At 43.6% G+C, this 16,369-nt stretch overlaps 1 protein-coding gene across 26 annotated transcripts in view; it reads left to right on the top strand.

Annotated features, from left to right (window-relative positions):
- The window catches only part of FBXW8 (F-box and WD repeat domain containing 8), a 115,686-nt gene that overhangs the window by 38,851 nt on the left and 60,466 nt on the right, over positions 1-16,369 (top strand). For all 26 annotated transcript variants that reach the window (XR_012420711.1, XR_012420709.1, XR_001483652.4 and 23 more), the window contains one exon: positions 9,773-9,930. Coding sequence is in view for 11 of the 26 variants with exons in the window: in XM_005572347.5 (XP_005572404.1) it covers positions 9,773-9,930 (158 nt within the window). In the remaining 15 variants the exon portion in view is untranslated. The remainder of the gene's footprint in view (positions 1-9,772; positions 9,931-16,369) is intronic.

The following is a 16,369-nucleotide window of genomic DNA, read 5'->3' on the forward strand; positions in this document are numbered from 1 at the left end:
GTCAGTGCTGTACATGGTGAGAGCCCATGCCTCCTGCCCTCTTCCTTCCTCCCCATCTAACCTGGCTCCGTCCCAGCCCTACTGCACTGCACTCTCAGAGGTCCCCTGTGATCTTTTGCTCAACAAACCAATGGCCTTTTCTTGGCTCGTCCTCTCCAGCCTCTTGGCAGCATTTGGTCCTGTTGACTTTCCCCTTTTGAAATGGTGGCGGCCTTGTGTTAAGCATCTTTGTGCCCTCAGAGTCTAACATCTTTCCCAGGACCCAGGAAACTTTGAGGCAAGTGTGTAAGAAAGGAAAACTCCCCTTCGGCGACCCCACACTCTGGGCTTCCATTACCTCCTTGAGCGCCTTCTCTGGCCCTCGCTCTTGCCTTTCTCTGCTGTCACTTGACCACTTAGCAGGGATATGCAGCAGCGCAGAAAAGACCTGCACCCGTTGTTTTCTTTGCTAGAGAGAGAAGTGGATGTGCCTTCAACTGCGGCTCAGCCATTCAGACACCACTTTTACTTTGCTTTTTCAGCGAACATTTCTCATTTCTTTAACTTGAGAAATATTTGTGTTCACAAGTCACCAATCTCTACAGAATCAGTCACCTGTCTTTCTCTCAAAGTTCAGCGCCTGTCTGCATTTTTATCGGTGATCTGCTGGACCTCCAGAAATGCTAGCGAGGTTTAGTGTGTGTTTTCCTTGTGTTTTAGCAGAGAGGTTGTCTAGAAAGTTAGTTGATAGTAAGTGATCAGGAAACGTGTCTTTTGTTTCTTTGATTTATTGTGGTAACAGCTCTTAGAATTTTAGAATGTTTTGAAAATTATATGTTTTTTCTTGAGAAGAAAGAACAGAAGAAAGGGGTATATGGAAACCTTCCTGTTCTGTTTTGTGATGCTTAGACTGTTCTCGTCTTCCTTCTCCCCAGTTGCCCTCTGGAAGCTGAGTGTTGCAATCAGATGACATCATGAGTTCAAAAAAGTCACAGTATAAAACCTGAGGTACAGGACTAGGTGTCGTTTGCCATAAGTAGTGAAGGAGAGCCACCTAGTGAAAAGTGCATCTCAGGTAGAACCAGGAGCTCCTTGGAGGCCTTGTGCCAGCTCTGCTAACCATTAAGCCATTAGCTCACCAGAAGCTTTTATCAGATGCCCAGGAGTATGATGTTTTGCAATAAACTCCCTCCTCATTGTTACTTGAGATTCATAAGGCTAAAGCACTCTAGTTGGCATAAGAAAACACCTTTTTCTATTCACATGAGAGGACATTTTCCCTCTTTTGGTTTTAAAAAAACATCAAGCACCCTGTTTGTGTTGAGGTTTTTTTCATTACTCCTAAATATTTTTTCCCCTGATTTCTGCCTTTTTAGCCTGCAGTTCCTGCCTTTATTGGAAGGAGCAGGACTGTGTATCCATGTTTCTCCTCTGCCAAGTGTGGTTGGAAGGAGCACTGTATCATTTGTTGCAAAATATTAGCGCTCTTCTTTCCCTAAAAACACTCAGTTGTCCCATTTTTGCTTCATTCCTTTTGAGGCAAGTGTGCCCAAGTAGATACAAAACAAAACTGCCTATACCTCTCTAGCAACCAGCTGATCTCTGGCTGCTGCTTCAGCTGCCAGACATGACCTGATTCAAATATGTTTTTATTTTTCTGAGCCCCATTTATCCAACCTGCTGTCAGAGTGAGAGGGTTTCCGGTTCTTTGGAGACAGAAAGCAAAATTTGGAGTTTCTAATTTATATATGGAAAAATTGGTGTCTGAATCTTTGGTTGGTTCAGTTTGCCTGTTGGCCCTTCAGTGGAATTTTATCATTGTTTTACATTTAAGAAGTATTGGAAAATATCATTTTAGACAGGCCAGGCACAGTGGCTCATGTCTGTACTGCCAGCACTTTAGGAGGCCAAAGTGGGTGGATCACTTAGGGTCAGGAGTTTGAGACCAGCCTGGCCAACATGGTGAAACCCTGTCTCTACTAAAAATACAAAAATTAGCTGGGCATGGTTGCACGTGCCTGTAGTCCCAGCTACTCGGGAGGCTGAGGCAGGAGAATCACTAGAACCCAGGAGGCGGAGGTTGCAGTGAGTCGAGGTCATGCCACTGCCCCCCAGCCTGGGCAACAGAGTGAGACTCCATCTCCAAAAAATAAACAAAGTCATTTAAGGTAACTTGAAATACCTTGCTTTTAGCCATGTTGTCCTCTGCCTTTTCCAGTAATTACAAATGTACCTGTTATTGGCTGGGCACAGTGGCATACCTGTAATCCCAGCACCTTGGGAACCCAAGGCAGGTGGATCACTTGAGGTCAGGAGTTCGAGACCAGCCTGGCCAACATGGCAAAACCCCTTCTCTACCAAGACTACAAAAATTAGCCAGGCATGGTGGCACACACCTGCAATCTCAGCTACTTGGGTGGCTGAGGTCCAAGAATCACTTGAACCCGGGAGGTGGAGGTTGCAGTGAGCCAAGATCGTACCACTGCACTCCAGCTTGGTGACAGCAAGACTGTCTCAAAAAAAATTTGTTTTAAAAAGGACCTTTTTATCAACTGTATACCATGCCAAAATATGAATAGTAGCTTTAATGTGAATATGTACATATTTGCCCTGAATTTAAAAATATTTTCTATTCAGAAACTGAAGCCCTCAAGGATGTTGTTTCCAGCACTCTCTTAGTTTTATATGAATGTGTAAAAAATAAATACTGCCTGTGGATTACTTTGAGGCTATTGAGATAACAGACGCTTTGTAAATAACATAGGTAGAAGGTTGTGTGAGATAAATGTTGCCTATATATACTTACTAAGGACATGCTTTCCATCTTTCTCCTTTTTTAAAAAAACTTTTTCCCCTAACAGTTTTCCTTTAAACCTTGTTGTGTATAGATTTTCTGCTGCTGCTTATTGTGACATTGGACTATTCCCCATAAGGAATTCGATCATTACCCGTTAGGGACCTCTTTTTAAAAATACTTTTAAATTTATTTATTTTCTGCTGTGAGGTATACATGCTCTTCTGGTAAATAAGTCTGAGGTAAGATATTGATAAGTGACTAGAGGAGAGCATTACATTTATTATATCTTTAATGAAGGAGCTCCAGAATATCCTTAATAAATACTGGTGAACTCATGACTGCATTTATCCATCTCTGGTTCTCCGAGGAATAATGGGAAGGGCCACAGCTACAATAACTCTGCATAATCATCATTGACTCTGACTCTATTGATTGTGATTAACCAAGATGTATGGAAAACAGTTTTAAGTGTGTAGTGCATGTATCTCATAAGGTCCATTAAGACGTTCATTATTTTTCAATTGATGCGTCTTAAGCCCCACTTGATGTTTGTTGTAGTGCATTTCCACAGAAGGACTCTGCACTGTGGGATTGAGTTCATTTTGTTAATTGCATAATACAACTCTGTCATGTTTCATAGAAAATAGTAAATACTCTTGCTTTTATTGATTGGTATTCTTTGGTATTACTGAAGAAAATATGGAGCAAGTGAATAGTTCTTTACACCTTTACATGTTAAGGGCATGAATGTTTCTTGAAATGTGGACACTGCCGTTTTAGGAGCCCCTGCCTGATTGCTCAGTAGGCTTTAAACCACTTCCATCTTCTGGGTTTAAGTCAACAGATTCATTCATTCTGTCAACACCCAATAAGCATGGATGAATACCACACACAACCCCCTTGGTCATGGGGAGTTTATAGGCTGGTAAGGGATCCAGTTGCTGGTGTTTACAGAGCACTGTGGGAGGTGTTAGGGTTGGGGAGGAGCATGGTGCCATGACATGCTAGGGAGAGTCACCTCGTACAGGCTCAGCATCAGGCTAGCTTCCTCCTGGGAAATGACTTTCAACCTGAACCCGGAAGGATGACTAGGACTTGGCCAGGTGGAGTTTTCTTTGGGGCAGAGATGCTGCCCTCCTCACTCCCCAGCCAGTAGCGATCATGAATAACCCATTACTGCGTTTGTTTTTCTGGTAAGCTGGATGAAACACAGCTTCAGAATCCTTCTCAACACAGAGCTCTAGGCAGCCACTACCACATATTGGATTTGACACACAAATGAAACCATTTGCTATTCCTGGCCTGAAGCCTCATAACAGGGCCCCTCTTGGCTGCTCTAGGTGCCTGATCAGAATAGAACTGTGACTTGGTTTGGGAGTGGCTGTTTGTGTATGATCCTGTAGAGAGAGAGAAGTCTTACTAACGGTTCCACATGTTCTCCTGCATGCCCCGAGAAGCAGGCCTGGGAGGCACAGGTTGCACCTGCTTAGCCCTCAGTCCTGCTCCCAGCATACTGAGCCTTTTTTGTTGGCTTCTTGCCTTTCAGTTGCAATTTAGTGGTCGAATTGATGGCTTAGGGTCAGGGGCTGTGTCCTGCAAACCTGAGTCACAATATTGAGAATAATAAATTCTTTATATTGCACTTAAATGGGGGTAGTTCTTAAAAGCAGTATTTGTTTAAAGACAGTGTCATCTGAGGAGGCAGAGTGACTTGTTGGCTAAGCAGTGATTGAGAAAAACCTGGGGCACATTTTGATCCCAGCTGTGCCACTAAAGTGTTTCTTGTGACCCTGGGTAAGTCACTTAACCTTACTTCTCAGCATTCTTAAATCAAAACCACCCCCCAGCTTGCTAGGAAGGGCCTTAAAAATTTTGTTTTTAGCAAAGAAGAGCTGACACATGGAACAAAATAGAAACGCTGCTGGATACTTATGAAGAAAAAAGGTTGTTTTTAGCTGTACAGTATTTATTCCTTCTTCTAGTCCGTTAGTCCAAATAAGTAATCTGCTTATTGGAAACTTACTAGTTAATGAAAGCTCTTTGGTGGTAAATCGTTTTAAATTGGCAATCCCTTTGGCATGCAGAGCTCGAGAGAGGCTCTTATTCCCATTCTTTCAACAAAAATCAGCTGTGGTCTCCAACCTATTTATTTAGAGGTAAACTCAACCTTGCCAAGTGTAGAAAGACTGGAAGAGCACAAAGCTTCACTGGGCTGGGGCATATCCTCATTTGGAAAAGACTTCTTTCTTCTTCAGTTTTTCCTTAGTGTTCTTACATCAGCTAGTATATTAGTTGCAGTTGTACTTTGCACAGACACTAATTAGAGAGTCATCAACATTGGGGTCCAAAGGCTTACTGACAATGTAACTGTCATAGTGGCATCTTAATTGGTTGAGTGTAATTGTCATTAGGCAGCGATAAAGACATCTGGAGCTCTGGAGAAAAATCAGCTTTTTTTCCTACCTCCTTTCGTTATCTGTTCTTGCTTCTCCTGGCCAATGTTGTTAAGCACTTTTAGATCACATTTAAGGTTTGGTCCAGGTCCCTCTGCCCCAACCTGTGTTTTACCCTACCAAAGATGTCTGTTTCCTTAGCACAAGTTCATTAGCATGGAGGCTGCCTCCCATGCTATTGTGGCTTTCACTTAGGTTAGATTTGAGAGCCCGCTGCTGAGTCATAACACAGTACCTGCTGCAGTAGGATGTTTAGCTTCAGTTCCTGTCAATACAGGAGACGTAGAGCCTTTTATATTTTACCTCCTGAGTCATTTTGCAGCAAAACATTTTTGTTATTATCATACCTTTTGGTCATGGAGAATGAAGCTAATTTAAATAGATATATGGAAAATTTCTAGCTTATCCCCTGTTTTATAGTTTTCAGTCAGTTTGGAAATAAGTGGAAGCAGTCTAATGCACATCAGTGTGTGCATTCTGCGTGTTTCACTAATCATTACCACTGGAAAGTGGGCAGTGGAAATAAAGAGGTACCCCTCAAGCCAGTCAGGTTGTTACCTGCGGACACCCCCTTTCAGTCACCATTTATTTATGATTAGCTCTGTGTAAGGCACTGTGATGGAGGCTATGGCACTGCGGTAGGGCCTTCTTGAAGACTTTACAGTCAAGTTGAGGAGACGATCAATGCATATGGACTGTAGTAGTAAAAGCAGTTTCTTCAGATAAAGGGCATAGTAGTTGAGTCAGAAAGCTTCAGGCTTCATGGAGGAAGGGAGGGCCTATAGTAGACCTTGAGGGTTTGGTAGGATTGGGCTGAGTTGGTGGTTCTCAATCTTGGCTGTATATTGAAAACATTGATACCTGATTCCATCCCCGGACGGTCAGATTTATTTGGTCTGGGAGGCTGGAGTGCAGTGGCACGATCTCAGCTCACTGCAACCTCCACCTCCCAGTTCAAGTGATTCTTCTGCCTCAGCATCCCAAGTAGCTGGGATTACAGGCATGCACCACCACACCCGGCTAATTTTTGCATTTTTTGTAGAGACGAGGTTTCACCATGTTGGCCAGGCTGGTCTTGAACTCTTGGCCTCAGGTGATCTGCCCACACCCCCCCGCCCAGCCTCTCAAAGTGCTGGGATTATAGGCATAAGCCACCGTGCCTGGCCTGTATCTGGACTTTTTAAAGCATTCCAGGCAATTTTAATGTGCAGCCCAGGCTGGACCCCACTGGGCTGGGAGATGAGGAGGTGAAGAACTGCAGGAAGGTGGGGCAGGGAATCAGTTCAGAGGCAAGAACATTTGGGAGCCTCTCTGGAGGCTGGCTCGTGTGAAGGGAGAGTAGAAGATGAGGCTGGGGAGAGGGGTGGAAGCTAGTTTGTGGAGTTTTTTCAGTAGGTCTCATAATTAAAATTTAATTCAATAAGGTGTTAAGATGTAAGACCTTATAGAGGGTTCTCGGGGTGTATGGCAAGTACTGTTCTAGTCTGACTGTTGTAGTCATTGCATGCACAGCTGTGAACAAAACCTAGGCCCTGAGCTCAGAAGCTTCAAGCTGGTAGGGAGATGAACAGTGAGATGATCACAGACACCCACAACTGCCATGAGGGAGACATCCAGGCTGCCATCAAGGTAGATCGTAGTGCAGTGTAGTGTGGCACGTGAGGGAGAAAGGAAGTGGTTCCAGAAGAAAGATTCGTGCAGTCAGGTGTTTTGAAGGGCTTGGCTTGTGGGGGAAGACTGAATGAAAGCAGCTCGGAATCAGGGAGCCTGTAGTAGTCGGGTGTGAATGTGAGGTGTTGGGAGATTTGGACCAGGGTGGCCTCTCTGGGAATGAGCAGAACAGAACAAGCTTGGCACCTGAGTATATATAGTGGTGTGGGTAGTGGGCTACAGCGATGTTGAAGGGGCCCCTCTCCTTCCGTACCAGTGACCTGGGACTGATGATCCCATTGATAAAAATAAGGAATTCAGACACCGGCTAGTTTGGCCATGAGCTGAAGCATTTGATTTTAGACGTGTGGAGTCACAGTGTGAGTGGACCAACCTCCTCTGTGGGAGAAATGCTTGCCCAGGAGCCCCTCAGATATGAATAGAGTGCTGCTATCTGTGGGGTTCCTGCCCTCCTTCTCTCCTCTTTCCCTGAGTAAGGAGCGGGCTCAACAGTTTCTATTTCACAGCTCACTATTGTCTGGTTCAGCAGCTAAAGCACTTTTTTCCAAGCTTTGTTGTTTTGCTGTCATTTTGGCTCAGTACTCTGTGTTCAGGGAGCTGGGAGGCTGGAGCTGAGGCCACCTAAACCGTCTTTCCTGTCCACCCTTGCCTCCCCACTGTCCCCTGTGGGGGCACCACTGAAAACAGTGTGCAGACTGCTGGTGTGGTGTGACACATGGTTAGCAGGAAGCAGAAGGAAAGAGACTGGTAGGAAGGAAATACAGTTTCCTAGTTTATGTACTTCTTTTTCTCAACGTGCCTTACTTTTCTGATCTGAATTCCCTTTATCTTTCACTTACCATCTCTGTGTTTCCAAAAGGCGTTGCTATCCTTCTTATCTTTCCTGAATTGGCTGGTTCCTGTTACATAGAATTTAACCATAGGAATCTAGTCCCACAGTCTAGACGTTCAAACATGTCTCATCTGTTGTGTCTCTGTAGCTAAGCAAGTGGCCTTACTCCAGCGAATGGCCTGAGTTGTTCTCAGGGTATCACACTGAGCCCGGTATTTTGAGGGCAGTGAGGTCCATGGTATGTGTTCTGGTGTAGGGTTCCTCATTCAGAAGGGTGAGCTGACTGCTGCCTGGAGAGCCTGGGGGCCAGTGGCCATGCTTTGGCTGGGGTGATCTCAGTATCTGCCCTTGCTTGCACTTTGCTGGGCTTAAGGACATTCATCTTGTGTTTCTGCTTACTGGAGGATCAGTGGTCAACCCAGAGGCACAGCAGGCCAGGTTCAGAAAGCATGTCTCTCCCATTTGGCTCTTTATCCTACATGTGCACTCTCTGGGTGCCACGCTGCAGGTAGACAGCCAAGTTCTCCAACCAAGGAATTGGGGTGACAGAATGGCCTTTGGACTGTGCAATATATGTATTTACTGTAGATTAAGAATTTGGGTGCAGTACTACTAGTAAACAAAGCACTCTTGAATCACAGTACTTCTCTATAAGAAATTCCACCTGAGGCCAGTTGTGGTGGCTCACACCTGTAATCCCAGCACTTTTGGAGGCCAAGGTGGGTGGATCACTTGAGGCCAAGAGTTCCAGACCAGCTGGGGGCAAAGCCCCATCTCTACTGAAGACTGAAAAAACAAACTGGCCGGACATGGTGGTGCATGCCTGTAATCCCAGCTACTCGGGAGGCTGAAGCAGAAGAATTGCTTGAACCTGAAAGACAGAGGTCTTGCAGTGAGCCGAAATTGTGCCACTGCACTCTAGCCTGGGTGACAGAGTGAGACCCTGTCTCAAAAAAACAAACAAAAGAAAACGAAAACCAAGAAATTCCAGGTTGATCTTCTATAGCTACTTCACTAATGTGTCACATCATAGATTTCAGTGACTCAGTGAATCTCAGAGGTTATCGCATCAACTTGCCAAAGAAACCCTGCAGGAACTATGGCTAGGGCCTCAGGAAGACTGTGAAACCCCTTAAATCCTTGGCCTGTCTTTGTGATTGTGTGGTTCTATCATGAGGCCCTTAAAGGCATTTCTCACCCCTTTTCCCCCATAACACTCAATTGCTTTGCAAGTGGAATAAAACCCTCCGCAGCAGACATAGGCAACATAGCTTAAATACCTTGGTGACGGGCAGCACCCCACTTTATTATCTGGCCATTCTATCATCCTGGGGGCCTCGTGTCTGAGTAGGTTCAGCCTGGCCCTGGCTTTGATGGAAGGAGTCATTTGTTGGAGTGGCACTAGTCATAGGAGAGAGTGAGTACTTCTGTTTTCTAAGTGGGCAAAACCAGGGAGTGTCGTGCATTCAGCAAGAGCTTTTCATGAGCAGGCAGCATTGTCTGGCTGCTAAAGGCAAGATTTAATTGTTTCAGCAAATCAATTAGTCTTTAGGGACTTTAATCAGTCAAATCTGATGCATGGATGAGGTATTAGAAAGCCTGTGCCTGTAAGACCATTAGTTCTGAGTATCCCTGCAGCATCTCTGTCTTTCGTATGAGCGAGTGTGTGTGTTTGTGGGTAAATAGTGTGGCTTATACAAATTTCTGCGAGTGATCCCTGCAGTGGGAGAGCTTGTAGGAGCAGATTGTTGTAATAGTGTAAAAGGAAAACCAAGGAGATCTTGCTACCCATGTCTTATTATTGTTTTCTCATTTGAGATTGTCACCATTGTGCTGTGAGAATGTGAAGCGTGTTCACAGCCTTCTGTCATCTAGTTGACATTTTCTCCTGTTGGAGTCACTCATCTAAACAGTGCCGCAGGAGTGGCTCCACACCACCCGATTCTTACTTGTCTGTTGTTGTAAGGCTCTATGCATTTTCCCCACCATAGCCCTGCTCTTCAATCCCTTTTTGGAACCAAGTGTGTCATTCTCTTCCAGATATACATCAGGGGACGTGAGGGTGTGGGACACCCGCACCTGGGACTACGTAGCCCCCTTCCTGGAATCCGAGGACGAGGAGGACGAGCCTGGAATGCAGCCAAATGTCTCCTTTGTGAGGATAAACAGCTCGCTGGCAGTAGCAGCTTATGAGGATGGTAAGTAACCACAACCCTCCTCCCTATTAAGGAAAAAAAAAGCTTTACAAAAATTAAGCAGCTGTGGCCGGCTCCCCCCTGTAATCCCTCCATACGTACACGTGGGCACACACACATGTTCACACACACACACTCACTTTTGCCTTTATGTGAAGAAGTTGGCCAACAACCGTCAATGCATTAGGAGGCATTGGAACACAGCACCCATTAAAACGGGTGTTTAATTCCTACTGGAACTGTCAGGCTGGGCGCTAGTGCCAGACACAGGGCTGGCCAAAGCATCTTGAGCAAATAACTTGTTTGATGTAAAATATTAAATATACTTGGCCTACTTTTCCTTTAGCCTCTGCTCAGCCCAAAGGGAATAGCAAAAAGGGGATAGACATAGATCATCTATTGACAAATATGGATACAGAAGAATAAAAGTCAGTGCCTACCTTTTCCTGGCACTTAATATACTATACAAGATAATTGATAATAATATGTTTTCTCTTTGACATTGGTAGAATTCTTTTTGAACATGAACAACTATGGATTTTTGGAACTAGGTGGGAATAGTCTAAAGTTAGCTTTACCTATGTAAAGAAACTCTTGACAGTGTATAGCTGTCATGGTCATTTCAATGGCCATGATATCCAGTATGCCCACCTCTCATGCTCCTATCCTCCGTTATATTGTGAAGTGTTGAATCTCCACAAGCTTCATGACCCCACTTGCCCAAAAGTTGGGACCACAACATATTTCAGAATGTTAAGTGTTCATGTCATGGCACCACTGCAAATCTTCAGAGTCGTTGTGACATTAGCAGTTGGCTCAGAGGGACAAAACTAAAATAGCTAATGGGGAATTTTATACCCATGTGCTGTTTAAAAATAAAAATTAGGGCTGAGATCTTACATATATATACCTATATATATATTTGAGACAGGGTCTCACTTTTTTGCCCTGGCTAGAGTGCAGTGGCACTATCTCAGCTCACTGCATCCTTGACCTCCCGGGATCCAGCGATCCTCCCACCTCAGCCTCCTGAGTAGTTGGGACTACAGGCACATGCCACCATTCCCAGCTAATTTTTTGTATTTTTTTTTTAGAGATGGAGTTTCACCAAGTTGCCCAGACTGGTCTTGAACTCCTGAGCTCAAACTGTCCACCTGCTTCAGCCTCCCAAAGTGCTAGCATTATAGGCATAAGCCACTGTGCCTGGTCTTGAAAATATTTTTATATTTTATATAATTACTTTAGCAATGTGATGTTGGTTTGATGTTAGTAGACACTATTGATGGATTTCCTTTTCAGCCTATAGAAATTCAGCTAAGCTATTTCTGTGGTGTAATTAATATTTCATATATTTATTGAGACCCTGGATAGATACCATAAGAACAGCTTAAACATGTTTGCTACTTTCCAAATTATCAATGAGTTTTTTTTCCAAAATACCTATGCAAAGATTGCAATCCTTTTAAGTTAGAATCATACAGTTTTAGGATCATCTAATAGCCATCTCCTACCATTCACACACACGAATGTGCACACACATACTGTTCTACAGATGGGGAAATGGAGGTGCAAAAACCTACTTCAGCTAGGTAGGTGAAGTCAGCAGTGAATCCAGAACTGTGATTGTGTCTCCAGGGCCGTGCTGCGGTGGTCATGCTGTTTATGGAATCCTGGACATAAAGACTCTTATAGAAATGTGCGCCCAATTGATTTGCAGCCCATGTCTCACATCTCGTGAGCTTGAAAATACAGCTTGAGGTCATGTGCAGGGGTGCTGCTGCTGGTTTTATGTTGTTAGAATTGTCTTCATTTCCCTCATCCCCTATTGTGGCACAGAAATCTTGGGAAAACAACGTAGGCATGATAAAGAATCTACTTTTTTTTTTTTTTTTTTGAGACAGGGTTTTGCTCTGCCACCCAGGCTGGAGTGCAATGGCACCATCTCGGCTCACTGCAACCTCTGCCTCCTGGGTTCAAGCAATTCTCCCCTCAGCCTCCCGAGTAGCTGGGATTGCAGGTGCCCACCACAACAACCAACTAATTTTTGTATTTTTACTAGAGACAGGGTTTCACCATGTTGGCCAGGCTAGTAATCTACTTTCTTTGGTAAATGCTTAGCAATTGATTGCCAAAATATATTTTATATTCTTTTTTTTTTTAAGTCATAGTTAGAATTCAAACAGAGCAAAAATGTATATAAAATGACAAAGAAAAAGTATGCAAAAAGAAGTCGAGGTATTCCTCCCTGTCCCATTTCCAGGCCCTCTCACATTTTACTCATGGAGGGGTCCTGCTGTATATACTTTTATACACTTTTTTTTTTTTTTTTAAATAACTTAATGGCACATCTTGGTGGTCTTCTGTATTCACACTTACATGGTAAACTTTATTCTTTTTAATGCCTGTGTAGTACTGCATTATGTGGCTGTACCATCATTTATTTATTAGGACCCTCATTGATGCACATTTGAATTGTTCATTTTTGTTACTGAAAACAGTGCTGCAAGCAATATGCTTGAACGAGCGCCAAGATGGACTTGTCCAAGGGTGGCCGTGGGGTGAGGTGCAGTGATTGCTAGGTCGGAGGCTATGGCTGCTTTAGGCTTTGATAACTATTGCCAAATTGCCAACCAAAAAGGTTTCACCAGTTTTTAGACTCACCAAAAGTATGTGAGACTGACTGACAGGTGAAAATGGCATTTTATCGTTTTTGTTTGCCTTTCTTTAATCACATGTGGACATCTTTTCTTTGTGTGTTGTTAGCTGTTTCTATTTCTTCCTCTGCAAATAGTTTGTTCCTGTCTTTCTTCATTTTGCCTTTGGGTTGTCATCTTTTCTGACTGAAAGAAAGCTTGGGAAATAATCCTTTGCGATATGTATTTCCGATATTTTTTCAGTATGTCATTTATTCTTTTTTGTTTGTTTTGAGACAGAGTCTGGCTTTGTTATCCAGACTGGAGTGCAGTGGTGCAATCTCGACTCACTGCAACCTCTGTCTCCTGGGTTCAGGCGTTCTCCGGCCCTCAGCCTCCCGAGTAGCTGGGATTACAGGCGCCTGCCACCACGCCCAGCTAATTTTTATATTTTTAGTAGAGACGGGCTTTCACCGTGTTGGTTAGGCTGGTCTTGAACTCCTGACCTCAAGTGATCTGCCTGCCTTGGCCTCCACAAAGTGTTGGGATTACAGGCATGAGCCACTGCGCCTGGCCTGTGATTTATTCTTTAATGGACTTGTTTTCTAGAAAGTACTTGGTGTGTGTGAACGATTTTAATTTTTTAATCTATAGGTGAGTGGGTTTTATTTTGTAATTTAATGTTTTTGATTACTACATTTTTAGGGTTCAAAGATCAAAATAATATAAAGTTATGTATTGAGAAATCATGCTGCCACCCACTTTTGTCTGCTCCATTCATAAGTAATCATATTTTTTACTTTCTTATATATCCTTGTATTTTAGTATTACAAGTACAAGCAAATATGAGTGTGTATATTCTTATTGTCCCCTTTTCAAAAAACAAAAGACAGCATACTATTTATATGATTCCACACCTTGACTTTTTTCTCTAAATAGCATATCTTAAAAGGCAGTCCATGTCTGTGTAGAGAGTACCCCGTTTGCACGCCTGAATGGTAATTCCATTGTGTATAAGCACTTTGGTTTATTGGAGGACAGTTATGTTGTGTTTGCCATTACAGTGGTGTAGTGAAAAACCTTGTAAAGATGACCTTTCACGCAAGCGCAAGGAGGATTGTTTTCTGGGTTACAGGGTAAATGCAAATGGAGTTTTACTATTTTATGCTCTCACCAGCAAGCCATGAGAGCATGCCCGTTTCCTCACAGTTTTGCCAACAAAGTATGTTTCCAGCTTTTGGGTATTCATCAGTTTGAGAAGAAATGGTCATCAAGTGTAGTTTTAACTTACATTTCTCTTAGTGTGAGAAAGGTTAAATTTAAGAAAAAAATGTGTACCTGCTACTTGTAGTTCTTTCTTTTTCTTCTGTTACTGTTATGGCTTATTTTTTATATTTTTATCTTGACAACTTCGTCTTGGATTAGTATGCAGTATGGTTCCAAGTACATCTTTTTTCCAGCATAGCCCATTTCTACCTAACTGGTTTGAGGCACTGCCTTTATAAGCTTTTAGCTATGAAATTCACTTTGTATCTGGGTCTGTTTCTGAACTTTGTGCTCTGTTTCAGTTGGTCTGTCTGGCAGCTTACATTTACATCAAGCTTGTCAGTCTCGTCCTTTGGGGTTTCACGTCATGGTTGGGAAGATGATTACTCAATGCCTGGGTAAAATCTATAGTGCTTCCAAGGCTGCAGTGTTTCCATTGAAATCTTTGATTCGTTTCAAGTTCATTTTGGTATTAAGGGCTCTTGCTTTTTTAGAGCCCTTGTGTTTCCCTGCTCCTCTCTCATGCTGAGCTTGTTTTATTGGTCTGATTCGGGTTGTTACTGTTTCTGTGATAAACAACAAGTTCTATTCTTTTCCGCAGACCTCAGGTGGTGTCATCTTTGGTCCCCCTTCAGTTTAATAGGTTGACACTATGGTATTTACACCAATATATTCATGAATAGCTACTTCTGGGCAAAGACAGATTCAAATAATCAAACCCACATTTTTATATTGCTTCTTTCCAGGAGCAGCTAACTGGCACTTCTTAGGCAGGAACATGACAAAAAAGGAAATTTACCTTGTGGGGTCTGCTGTCTAAAATTTGTGACATGGAAAAGAAGAATAAGATAATAAAATGAGTTAATGAACTTCAGTTCTCTGATTGTGCCAAAGTGAGGCTCTGTAGCCATTGAAACGCCCTTGCTGGTCTACACGCACATTCTCAGTGGAGGGAATCGTATCCAGAGGGGGAGATGGAACCTGCTTTGGGGAAAGGGAGTCATCCCTGCATCCCTTTTAGCCTCTTTGCCCCGTAGGAACACTGTACACGCACCTGGGGTGTAGAGATTTGGCAAGGTGATCCACAGTTGTGATTTTTTGAATTCCAACCCACTGGCCTCATATTTCTTCTGCCTTGTTTCCGATTGTCAGCACTGGCCATCCTCCAGTTTGATTTTACCACTAATTGTGTTGCACGTTACCATACCGAAATGAATCAAATCAAAATGCTTTTCCTGGAGCATTAGATAAAGCAGGCGAAGGTTCTGAGTAATGAGCAGATGCTGCTAATGCAGGGACGGCGGAGACCTTGCCAGGACTCCATCTGCTCCGTGCTTGCCTGCCTTTGGCCTCATGCCACAGCATTAGGGAATGGCAGTGTGCTCGAAACCCACTCCCTGGTCACAGAGTTTGTCTTGAAAGCTCACTCTTTGGTGAGAAATGAGATTACACACTTGTTAGGTGCAAAGAAGTTTTTATTTGTCCCCCTCAGTGGAGAGAGGAGAGATGCGATCTGGTGCATATTAGCATGAGGAAGCCTGGATGGGACAGCCAGCAGTCCTCTTTATACGGTGCCATCAAGCACAGCAAAGTGGCTTATCCACCTCCGCAGTGCTCCCAGTGCAATTGTCTGAACACACACATGCTCCATTGTCCGGCACTGTGGCTGCCCGGGACTGTGGCTGCCCGGCACTGTGGCTGCCCGGGACTGTGGCTGCCCGGGACTGTGGCTGCCCGGGACTGTGGCTGTCTGGGGCTGAGGTGACTATGATTTCTCATTTACTGACATATCAACAATGGAAGGCGGGGGGGGCGGTTCTCTCCAAGCTGCTTTTTAGCGGTGAGCAGTAGGACCATGTTTTAGTTAGATGACTGTGGAGACTAGGTGCTTCTAAAGTTTTATTAAGATTTTATTTTTAGTAAAAAATAGTTCTTCAGTCGTTTTGCTTGTATCTTTTGTTTGTATGTTGATGATGACATTTGGATGTGATGGCATGGCCTTTGAATGCAGTATACAACTACCCCCCTGCCCCCAACATTGAAGTTTTAGAAGTGGATTCTTAACATGTTAAAGCATTGCTTGGGAGAAGGCTAAGGCAATTGACTGGATTGTGGAGAACTTGATTTTTTTCAAGGCCTTTCTTTTCCAGTCAGTCTTGTCCTAAAAGTTTCAATAATCAGTTCTTGCCTGGTACCTTTGCCTACTCACCCTTTAGGTCCAGTCTTCATATTCGGACACTTTGCAAACAAAACAGAATGAGACAATTTTCTAACAAAAAACAAAAAAACACACCATGTATATTCCTTGTAAAAGATAGGGTATGTTTATAAACGTAAACTTTTTTTTAACACTAGGAATGCTCACATTTTAAACATTCAGAAGGGAATTAAAACATTTAGGCTACGTGTGGTGGATCAGGCTTGTAATCCCAGTGCTGTGGGAGGATCTGTTGAGCCCAGGAGTTGAGACCAGCCTGGGCAACATAGTGAGCCTCCGTCTCTACAAAAAATGAACTAGCTGGGCATGGTGGGGTGCACCTGTG

This window comes from Macaca fascicularis, chromosome 11 (genome assembly GCF_037993035.2).
Source record: "Macaca fascicularis isolate 582-1 chromosome 11, T2T-MFA8v1.1".
NCBI classification, from domain to species: Eukaryota; Metazoa; Chordata; class Mammalia; order Primates; family Cercopithecidae; genus Macaca; species Macaca fascicularis.